This window comes from Calidris pugnax, unplaced genomic scaffold (genome assembly GCF_001431845.1).
Source record: "Calidris pugnax isolate Ruff unplaced genomic scaffold, ASM143184v1 scaffold247, whole genome shotgun sequence".
Taxonomy (NCBI): domain Eukaryota; kingdom Metazoa; phylum Chordata; class Aves; order Charadriiformes; family Scolopacidae; genus Calidris; species Calidris pugnax.
In genome coordinates, this window is record NW_015090980.1 from 745,788 (window position 1) to 756,854 (window position 11,067).

Below are 11,067 nucleotides of genomic sequence, written 5' to 3' on the forward strand. Positions count from 1 at the left end.
GACAGGACACGGGGCGGGGGACGGGGTGGTGAAGGTGAGTGGTCTGAGACTGAAAATACTTGCCCTTCATTTTGATGTTTGGTACTGTGTGAATCCACCATAGAGAGAAAGCAAGAAAAACAACAAACAAAAAAACAACAAACAAAAAAAAAAAGGGGTTGGGTGGAAAGGGGGAAGGGGGGCACAAACAATATTTTATTCAATCGCCGTTTGAATAAAAATATTGTGTATCATAATCATACCAAAAGGAAACCTCTTGCAAAAAACGACATGGAAAATAGAAAAAGAAAGAAAAAACCCAGTAACGAAAGGAAAAGAAAAGGCCACGGTGAAATAAGAATAAAAAAAAAAACCAATGCAAAGATATAACTAGAGAAATATATATATATATATATTCAATACTCCAAAGGAAAATGAGAGTCAGTAGCAAACAGTTGCAACAGTCTTGATATCGAAATGTCCTCACTGAGTTAGGGGGCATGCACGGCACGGCGGGCAGAGCCGGGGAGGACTGGGGGGTCCCCCCTCCCGGGGACGGGGACAGCCTGGCCTTGTCCCCACGGGGACGCGGGGCTCCTGCCGAAGGATGGAGGGGGCGGCAGGGGCCGGATCCGGAACGGGGCTGGGGTCAAGCCACCGGGATGGCCACCGGGGAGAAATGGGGGGAACCGGAGGGGAGAGGGGAAGGGTCCTGGTTCTGCCACGGGGGAGAGGGTCCCCGGGAGCAGCATGGACCTGTGGTGGGAAAAAGGCTTGGGGGTCAGGGGGAGAGAGAAAGAGAGAGAAAGGGGGGGGCCAGGCTAACACACATGTACACAGATTAATTCCAAACGAAAACTGAAACCAACCGAAACCGAACTCATAAAAAGAAGAAGAAATGGCTTAAACCGAAACCAAAGAACCGTAATAAACCAAAGGAAATTAAAGAGATCCATGCAAACTTTCCCAGGCTTGCAAATTAACTGGCTGCTACAGCGTCATCCCTTGTCCCCCGGAGGCGAAGGGGCAGCGGCACAGCCCCTGCCAGCGCCGGGCAGCGCCTGCCTGCAGCCTGGGGCTCGGGTTTTGGGGTGTAAAGTGGAAGGACCAAACCCTGGCACCCCGGGGCACCCCAGGCAGGCAGCTCCTTTCCCTCTGTGCCTTCACCTCTACTCATGCCTCTCTGATTTTTAATTTTTTCTTTTTTTTTTTCTTTTCTTTTTTTTGGGAGGGCCTCTCACAGTGATCCCTATCTCTTTTCGCAACTTTTTGCTTCGTGTTTCTCCCCCCTGAGAGTCGCGGGCTGGCGTGGGGGCGAGCGGGAGTGCGATTTGGGGGCGGCGGGGAAAGCCAGGGGCTACTTACACTTCACTTGCAGGATCTGGTCGCTGAGGTTGGCCTGGATGTAGTAGGTGCTGTAGGGTGGCAGAACCAGCCCCAGGCTGCGGAGGGGGAGAGCAGACAGGCAGTGTAAGGCTTTACACCCACCCAGAGCCCTTGGCTGACCCCCAGCACCTGCCTGGCCCCCCCAGAAGTACCCAGCCCTGGCCCATGGCATCCAGCACACCCTGCCATGTCCTTCTCTCCAAGGTCTGCACTCAGTGCTCTCCTTGGGGTACCCAGGATCAGAGAGCAGACAGGCAGTGTAAGGCTTGACACCCACCCAGAGCCCTTGGCTGACCCCCAGCACCTGCCTGGCCCCCCCAGAAGTACCCAGCCCTGGCCCATGGCATCCAGCACACCCTGCCATGTCCTTCTCTCCAAGGTCTGCACTCAGTGCTCTCCTTGGGGTACCCAGGATCATCCTGGAGCACCCAGGGTCATCCTTGGAACACGCAGGGCCATTCTGGTGGCACCCAGGGCCATCCCCAGCACACCTACTGCCATCCTGGGTCACCCTGGGTCACCCCCAGAGCACCCAGGGTCATCCTGGGTATCAAGGTCTGCACCCAGTGCTCTCCTTGGGGTACCCAGGATCATCCTGGAGCACCCAGGGTCATCCTTGGAACACACAGGGCCATTCTGGTGGCACCCAGGGCCATCCCCAGCACACCTACTGCCATCCTGGGTCACCCTGGGTCACCCCCAGAGCACCCAGGGTCATGGAGGGGGAGAGCAGACAGGCAGTGTAAGGCTTTACACCCACCCAGAGCCCTTGGCTGACCCCCAGCACCTGCCTGGCCCCCCCAGAAGTACCCAGCCCTGGCCCATGGCATCCAGCACACCCTGCCATGTCCTTCTCTCCAAGGTCTGCACTCAGTGCTCTCCTTGGGGTACCCAGGATCATCCTGGAGCACCCAGGGTCATCCTTGGAACACGCAGGGCCATTCTGGTGGCACCCAGGGCCATCCCCAGCACACCTACTGCCATCCTGGGTCACCCTGGGTCACCCCCAGAGCACCCAGGGTCATCCTGGGTATCCCCAGCACACCTACTGCCATCCTGGGTCACCCTGGTTCACCCTCAGAGCACCCAGGGTCATCCTGGGTTGCATAGGACGATCCTGGTGGCATCCAGGGTTGCTCCCAGGACACCCAGGGCAATCTTCACAGTACCTAGGGTCATTCTGGTGGCACCCAGGGCCATCCCCAGCACACCTACTGCCATCCTGGGTCACCCTGGGTCACCCCCAGAGCACCCAGGGTCATCCTGGGTTGCGTAGGACGATCCTGGTGGTATCCAGGGTTGTTCCCAGGGCACCCAGGGCCATCTTCACAGTACCTAGGGTCATTCTGGTGGCACCAGGGCCATCCCAGGGCAACCCAAAGGACAGGAGGTGACAACCCTGTTCAGCCAAGGCTGAGATGGGCAGAATGTGCCTGCCTGGAAACCAAGTGAGATGCATATGGAAGAGGGATATGATACCCCTGTAAAGGAGGAAGGAAGAAAAAGACACAGCCCTCGAAAGAAGGGACAAAACCTTCCCAGACAGGAGAGGTTCAAGATAAACATTATGCAGGCACTGAGTACTGGTGAGCCAGGAAGGAGAGCGATCCACCAGCCAGGGGTATGGCACAGAGGGTGCAGGATGGGGGCAGCAAAAAAGCTGGCAAGAGGTTGAGCTACTGAACCCACAGGACATGCTGCTGGAGAGAGATGGGCTCCTCGGTGCCAGCTGCAGCAGCTGGTGGCCATTGGTGATGTCATTTGTGCCAGGTGTTTCCTGGGATAAGCAAGCACTGGTGGGTGAGGGCCACGTTCCTGACTCTCATCGCATGTCACACCTGCACCTGAGCCACCAGGACCCTGACTTGCCCTCCAAACCACTCCTCCAGCTTGTCCTGTCTGCAGCTGGCAGCAAAGACTGAGCACCCCAGCAAGTATGGCAGAGAGCACCCCAAAAACCACTGGCAGAGGTGGTGGCACACCAGCATAGAGGGCAGAGGTGGTGGCACCCCAAAAACCATTGGCAGAGATGGTGGCACACCAGCATAGAGGGTAGAAGTGGTGGCACCCCAAACCAAAGGTGGCAAGAGGAGGGTGGTGACTTTTTTCTGTTCAGTGCTGGTGCCACTCTGTGCTGATGGTGTCCCAGGGAACCGTAGGGGCACCCCAAAAACTACTGGCAGAGGTGGTGGCACACCAGCATAGAGGGTAGAAGTGGTGGCACCCCAAACCAAAGGTGGCAAGAGGAGGGTGGTGACTTTTTTCTGTTCAGTGCTGGTGCCACTCTGTGCTGATGGTGTCCCAGGGAACCCTGGGGAAGGTCCTGCTGCAGTGTGGAGCCACAGGAGTGCAGGGCCCTTGGCAGCGCCTTTCACCCTACGGACCCGGCCACAGCTGTGTCACCCCGTGTCATTGCTCCCTCCTCAACAGCGCTGCTTGGCTCTGGAGGGGGTGCCACCGTGGCAGACAGGTCCAGGGGTGTGCAGGGGACACCTGGCAGCTCTAGGAGGTGGCCTTGACCCTTGCTGGTCCCTCCTCAGCTGGGTGGTGAGGAGGAGGAGAGTACAGCCAGGGGACCACACAGCTCCTCCCGGGATGAAGGCAGCACTGGTTGGACAGCAGAGTCATGATGATGCTGGGGTCTTTTGTACACATCTTGCTGGTCTAAAGTGGTGCAAACTGGGCAATAAATGCAGTCCTCCCCCTTCCTCAGCCCCTCTCCTGTGCTGCGGGCTGGGCGCGTGCCACCATCACCCACCTCAGAGCAGGCAGAGACCTGTGCCAGCCCCTGGCTGTGCAGGCAGGCGGTGGCAGGGGTGTCCCTTCTCTGGGGGGGTCCCCATGGCAGGGTCTGCAGTGCCAAATACTGGTGGGCAGCAATTTTGGGAGCGCCTCTGAGCATCACTGGCTGCATGCAGTGATCCGACGGCATCTTTCCAACCCTGCAGCCCGTGGGACACATTCCTGGTGGCCTCAGGGACCTCCCGAGCTGCAGGCATGAGACCACAGCCCCTGTGCTGGTGGGGGTCCGGCCCATAACGGGGTGCACCGGCAGTGCCACTCACCTGTAGTTGGTGCTTTTGATGGGAGCCCACGTGTAGGTCCTGAACACCTCGTCGATGTATTGCTGCGGGTCAGAGGGAGACAGTCAGGCCTTGGTGGCACTGAGACCCAGCCAGCACGGTGGCATGGGACTCCTGGCTCTGAGCCTGGTATCTGACATGGCCCCTCACTCCCTGCCCCTGTGGCTGGGTGTTCAGCACAGCCATCGTTTTGGCTGTGACCCCCTTCCCCTGCAGCCTTACCTCATCCAGGGACTTGATGAGGGTCTTGATGAACCTCTGCCCGTCGTTCCCATCAATCATGCTTCTCCGGATCTGGGGGACATGGAGGAGGCGACTGAGGGCCACAGAGCCCGGCCACGCGCCCACAGGCACTCACCCCAGTAGGGGTGGCACTGGGGACCCACAGGGCGCAGGAGTGTGCAGCCCAGAGTGGTTCATGTTGGCACCAGGGGACAGTGACCCAGCTCCCACCCCCACTGTGGCCCCACGGGAGCTGTGCTGCCCCTTTGGATGAGTGGGCTCCCCATGGCAGGCTGCAGATTGGGGCGGCGGGGGGGCAACCTATACCCCAAGAGGTGCCCCCAGGTCTGCCCACCTCCTCCTTGTTCTCGTCCTCCAGCTCGGCATCCAGGAAGTCCAGCGTCACCGGCTCACGGAAATTGATGATCTGCAGGCAGAAAGGGAGAGCTGGGGAAGGGCTCAGGGCTCCCGCAGGCACCACTGAGTCCAGACAAACTCATCACAATCCCCACAATTAGCTCCTAATGACCCCGAGGAAGCCATGTGTCCCCCAGGACCCAGCTAACCCCCACCGCTGCCGCCCCGACGGGCCCCTCCTTACCTGGGGCTGCAGGTTGGGGTGCAGCAGGACGTAGCCGTTCAGGTCGATGGCGAAGACATAGCCGTTTGCCCCCAGCTGCAGGAGGACAGGAGGAGGGATGAGGCCGGCCGGGTGGCTCTGTGGCCTGCCATGCTGCGCCTGCGCCACCACGATCACCCGCACCTCTGCGGGCAGAGCTTCCCCCACACCACCCCCGGGGCTCAGCCCTTTCTATCCATCTCTTCCTATCCTCAGGACAACAGCAGCTCTCACCCCAGCTCTGCATTTTGCCCGCTGCCCCTTTGCCCAGGTGTATTCCCCAATGACCCTGCAAGGGTTTTGGATATGCTCTGGGTCCCAGTGAGCACCACCCAGCTCTCATCCAGGTTGCAGAGCATCACCCAACTCTGATCTGGGTCCCAGAGCATCACCCAGCTCTGGGTCACTGCTTGCCCACCCACTCTGGTCCCTGCCTGCACCCATGGCTTCTGCACCCTATTACCACCAGCGCTGCTGGAGGTGCTATGGGGTGCTGGGAGGGGGAGGGACGGGACAACTTGGGGGTCCCCGCAGTGGGCTCCCCTGCTGGGTTCAGGCAGTGCGTGGCAGGGACGGAGGGGGCCCCCACGCACGTTGTATCGCGGCGTCAGCCTCTTGATGTCGTTGAGAGCCACGTCGATCCCCATCACACCCAGGATGAGCTGGTTCTGGAAGGAAGCGCACGGAGGGAGGCAGGTGGGAGAAGGGCTGTCACCTGCCACCACCAGAGTGGGGACAGGGAAACAGGGAGACAGACCTCCTTGCCCTCTGGGGACGTGTGGGTCAGATCTGGAAACCACAGTGGCACAAGGTGGGATGTGCCGGCCCCTCAGCAGCCCTCCATGGGATGCTACACCACCCCAGGGATATCTGTGGCTGCCAGCTGTCCCCATTGAACCAGGAGAGCTACCCAAAGCCATTTTGGGTCCTGGAGCTGGCAGTCACCCCTCGTCTCACATCAGGGAGGGGGTGCAGAGCAGGTAGCACCCCAGGGGTGCCAGTCCTCCTCCCTGCCACCCCCCACAGCCATGCACCCAGCATGAGGGCACTCTCCCCATCCCACCAGAGTCCCACACCGGCATCCCGGTGCAGCCAGGCTGGTGGCAGCCACAGTCTCCTACCTTCCTGTCACTGCTGTCTTCTGTCAGGTTGAACACCGGCAGTGTTCCTGTCACCACCAGGCCCAGCCCCTGCACAAGCACAGAAGAGTGTCCCATGGCCCCTCACCAGCCCCAGGACCCCAAGTTGGGGTGGGATGCAGAGGGGTTTTACCCCCCTTGCAAGGGAGGACGGGGGCATGTGCTGTGCGGGATCCTGGGGCTGGTGTTCCCATCCACATCCGGCAAGGGAGATGGGGGCATGTGCTGTGTGGGATCCTGGGGCTGGTGTTCCCATCCACATCCCAGGGCTGTGCAGGACCTCAGGGCTGGTGTCCCCACCCACATCCTGGGGCAGGGGGTCCTTACCAGGGCATCCTGGTAGACGTTGGTCCACTGAACCTGCTTGGCTCGGTTCCCGGCCAGGACCATGGGTCTGCCCAGCACATCCAGGTACTCCTGCAGGGACGCAGGGTTGGGGAAAGCATGACATGGCAGCCAAGATGCTTCCCTGCTCCAACCCGGTGACACCCCTGTCCCCATGCCCACCCCAGGGACTATTAATAGATGTCTTGGTGCCAGCCCCCAGCTGCAGGCTGAGCTAGGGGAAGGGGCTTGGCAGCTACCAAACCTGAGGATAATGGCTCCAGCTGGGAACCAAAACGGGCCTGTGGAGATGCAGACAAGGTGCTGCTCCCCATCAGCCATGAGTGGGCAAGGCAGGGGCTCCCTGGGCAGTGCCAGCCAGAGCACCCCTCAGCTCCCAGACGTCCCCCAGGCTGGGCTTGCTCTGTCACGCCTGGACCACATCACTGCTGTCTCCCCATCTGCCACCAGCAGCCTTCTGGGATCTTCTCCCAGGGCAGGTTTCCCTTACCCTGGCTCACCTTGCCAAGGCAGACCTCTGGGTAGGGGGGCAGCCCCTGTGCCATGATGCCAGCCCTGCCCTGAGGGGCTGCTTGCCTTGGGGACCCCTGTCACTTGCCCACCATGGCACCCCGTGTGCATCCAACAAAGAAAAGGGGCAGAAAAGGGGCAGGGAGATGGGGTGTGGGGTGGAAGTGCCTGGCTCTGCCCGCGCTCGCTCCCTGCCCACGCTCAGCTCTGCTCTGCGCTGATTAATGCCTGATGTTTCATAATTAGTCACTCAAAAGGCGGCAGGTCCGTGGGGAGCTGCAGAAGACGAATTACTTATTTCAATAGCGTGAGGTCTGGCTGAGGGCTCGGCTCCCCAGCTCGCTGCCGTGCTGGCTGCCAGCCTTTGGGGCTCTCTGCAGCGGGGACCCCCGGCAGGACACCCCGGGAGGGTGGCACTGCCTGCCTGCCAGCACCCTGCCTGCCAGCACCCTGCCTGCTGGCACCCAGCCGTACCTGCGTGTTGATGCGGATGGCGCCGATGGAGGGGATTTCGAAGTAGTAACCTTGGAAAAGCAAGAGAAAAGCAGCTGGAGAGCCGGCTGTCTGTCTGTCCAGCACTCCGGCTGTCCCGCCGTCCGGGGTTGCAGCCAGCAACCCCCCAGGTGAGGGGTGAGGAGCACCCCACAGCCTCCTGTGCCAGCCAGGTGCCAGCCCCGCTCACCTTTGTTGGCGCAGGCCATCCACTGCAGGGGGGTCACGTCGTAGTTGTGCTGCCCCACGGAGAAGGTGAAGACCCGCACCTGTAGCAGAGCGCAGCGCTGGGGGCCATCCTCTGGGCACCCCAGTTTCCACACGTGGTGCCCCTGGCTGATGACAGCCTCCCAGGGACAGTGTGGCATTGCCTGCCATGGCCCCAAGACCAGGTTTCGTGGCCAAGCACAGGTGGGCAGAAGGTGGCTCCTGCAGGTGCTGGCCAGCATTCTACTTGCCCAGCCTCGACCAGTCCTGCTCCCCAGTGTCACTGTGTTGACCCAAGCAGCCTACCCCAGGGGTCCTCACACTGCCCCCAGAGGGGTCTGTGCTCCCCAAGGGTCCTGCATGGACCAGAACACCCCTACCTCACAGGTCTCCAGGTCCTGGGTGGCAATGGGGACCCTCCTGCCAGTCCATCTGCCCACCCGCAGCACTGTCCCCATGCTTGGGGTGTGCTCCCTTGGGGAGCCCACCAGTCCCATCCCTTCCCCAGTAGCTCATGCCTAGTCCTGTGCACACCAAGGTGGTAGCCAGCTATAATGGCACATCAGCCATGCCATTACCAGGGCAGCAGCTCGGGGCAGGAGCAGGCAGTCAGGGAGAAGATGGTGATGAGGAAAATGAGGCAGAAGCCATCAACGGAGCTGGAGCAGCCATCTCCCTCCCCGGTGAGTGGCCCCAGCCCAGCACATGGCCCCACAGCCCCTCACCGTCTTATTGGGCCAGTTGTACTTCTCAAAGACGTCCTGCACCCGGTCCTCACCGCCGTCTGTGAACATCATGATCATCTTGTTGCAGTTGGCCCGTGTGATATTGGACTGTGGGGCAGAGAGACAGTGCTTGAGGCTGGACCTCGAGCGAGCGGTGCCAGGCGTGGGGTGGGATGCGGCTGGGAACTGGGCTGGATGCAGCCAGGAATGGTTGTGGGCCAGGAGGGCTAACCCCAACCCACCTCCTGGGCTATTTCTCTGGGCTGAGGGTGGTCGGGGTGAATGGGCAGGAGAAGGGATGCTGTCTGCTTGGAGATGATGTTGTGGCTGTTGCCACTCGGCATGTAATAGCACCATTCATCTTTATTTTGCCTCTGGCACAGTGTCTGGATGGACCTGGCCCCCTCTGCCCAGCCCCGCTAACTTTTAATAACTCAGAGGGGCGGCGACTCTGGCAAAACCTTGGCTACAGCGTGCCAGGGGGGTGGGATGTCCCCCCCTCTTGGCATTGCAGGGAGATCAAGGAACCCTCTGCGTGTCCAAGCCCCAGGCACAGGGCAGCAGCTCTCCCATCGCCCCCAGCCCCCTTGGGTGCACTCTGTCCCCCCAACCCCAGCCCTCAGCCCGGCCCCCAGCTCACGTTCTGCAGCTGGTCGAAGGCGTACTCAAAGCCAGCCTTGTAGTCGGTCGTGCCTTTGGCCACCATCCCCTGCACGTCCTCCTTGAAGACCTTCTTGTTGCGGATGTTGGCCTGCACCAGGTGCTTGAAGCACGACACCGGCTTCGCCTTCTCGTTGAACTGGGAGGTGAACAGGAGGGGAGCAGGTTGCAGAAAGGGGACGGGGACCCAAAGGTGGGCACAAACCACCCGCCACGCTCAGCTCCCATGGGTGGGAGGTGGCCAGAGCATCCCACCTCCTACGTCCCAGGGACAGCTGATGCTGACATCAGGGCTTAATTGGGCCAAACGCAGCACTGAGCCCCCCGGCATGGCACACCTGCCCCCTCGCTTCTGCGGGACCCCCAAGGATGGTGCAAGTGGCCGTGCCGTGCCGGCAGCAGGAGCAGGTGCTGCCTCTCGCTTACGGCTTCATTTGCTGGCAATAGGGCCCATTCATTAGGGGAGCAGCGATCCAGCTAACGGAGCCGGGCCAGACACGTTAATTAGCGGCGGCGTGCTTGCGGCCAGACAGGGGAGGGCCGGCACGGGCTGGGCGCCCAGTGATGCACAGATGTGGCGGCAGGGCCACCGTGCTGCCTGAGGTCACAGGCTGGTGACATCGCCACGGGGATCGTGATGTCACCGGCTGGTGACAGCGAGGAGGTGGCCGCTTGCAATCACCCCATGAGCATCTCTGGCAAACACCCTGTGATGGAGGTGGCTTTCGTTTGCCACCACCTACAGCTGAGCTCCAAGCAGCTGTTTCCGTGTTTATGCCCAGGTTGGTGGTTAAGAAGTTAAAAAAAAAAAAGGCATTTCTCTCTCTGCAGAACCTCTGGCCAGGTGGGTCTGGGGGCAAAGGGGACCTGGAGGGGCACAGCCCAGCCACCCACTCCATGGCACTCACCGAGGCCACATTGACATAGTCATCATCCGAGAGGGTGTCCAGCATCTCATAGACCGAGGTCTTCATCAGCTTGAGGGTGAGGCCACTCACGCTGCCGCTCCTGGCAGGAGAGAGGGGTGCTGGGGGCTCGGCAGCGAGGGGCTATGGGGCTCCCCAGCAGCACTGTCCCACACAGCTCCCCCAGGGCCACCGGCAGGACAGTGACACCCTGATGGGCTGTGCCACCATCCTGGCCTGGCTCAGCCCAGGCATGGCCCCCACCCATGTACTCACACGTCCACGATGATGACCATGTCCTTCGGGGAGGAGGCGCCTTGGATGTACCTGCAGGGCACAGAGGGGGGTCAGTGGGCTCTACTCATTTTTTTGGGGGGGGACGGCGACACCCCGACCCTGTTGGGTGCAGCCTAAAAGCAAAGCTCTGCCAGGGCACAGGTGGCCGGGGAGCCAGAGCCCACGCACCCCACGGCTGCGGTCACCCTGTGGTGAGGAACAAGGACAAGGTGGTGGCAGGTGAGTGGAGGCGAGGATGCGGGGTGGCACGGCACGGCACAGCACGGCAGACTGCCAGCGACCCGCCGCTCGGTACCATATCAGCCTAATGAGCTCTAAATGCTAAACTCTTCCATCATCGCAGGCTCTTTTCTGCGCGCTGATTATGCTGACACACACATCCATATTAAGATGCTATTTACCCCCCTGGTAGCTTCAAAGGCCAGGCTGATTAGGTTATTTTTAGCAACGAGGAGGAAAAATAATAAAACTACGTAAATTCTCCCCCCCCCCCCCCCC

General features: G+C 60.7%; 1 protein-coding gene across 1 annotated transcript in view; it reads right to left on the reverse strand.

Moving 5' to 3' along the window:
* The window catches only part of CACNA2D2 (calcium channel, voltage-dependent, alpha 2/delta subunit 2), a 205,559-nt gene that overhangs the window by 9,887 nt on the left and 184,605 nt on the right, over nt 1-11,067 (reverse strand). Inside the window, exons 8-22 of the mRNA XM_014953481.1 lie at nt 10,549-10,599; nt 10,276-10,375; nt 9,348-9,506; nt 8,708-8,815; nt 7,966-8,044; nt 7,758-7,807; nt 6,756-6,845; nt 6,411-6,479; nt 5,883-5,957; nt 5,272-5,346; nt 5,026-5,097; nt 4,671-4,742; nt 4,431-4,492; nt 1,345-1,421; nt 64-84 (exon numbers count right to left, since the gene is read on the reverse strand). Of these exons, the coding sequence (XP_014808967.1) occupies nt 64-84; nt 1,345-1,421; nt 4,431-4,492; nt 4,671-4,742; nt 5,026-5,097; nt 5,272-5,346; nt 5,883-5,957; nt 6,411-6,479; nt 6,756-6,845; nt 7,758-7,807; nt 7,966-8,044; nt 8,708-8,815; nt 9,348-9,506; nt 10,276-10,375; nt 10,549-10,599 (1,160 nt within the window). The remainder of the gene's footprint in view (nt 1-63; nt 85-1,344; nt 1,422-4,430; nt 4,493-4,670; nt 4,743-5,025; nt 5,098-5,271; nt 5,347-5,882; nt 5,958-6,410; nt 6,480-6,755; nt 6,846-7,757; nt 7,808-7,965; nt 8,045-8,707; nt 8,816-9,347; nt 9,507-10,275; nt 10,376-10,548; nt 10,600-11,067) is intronic.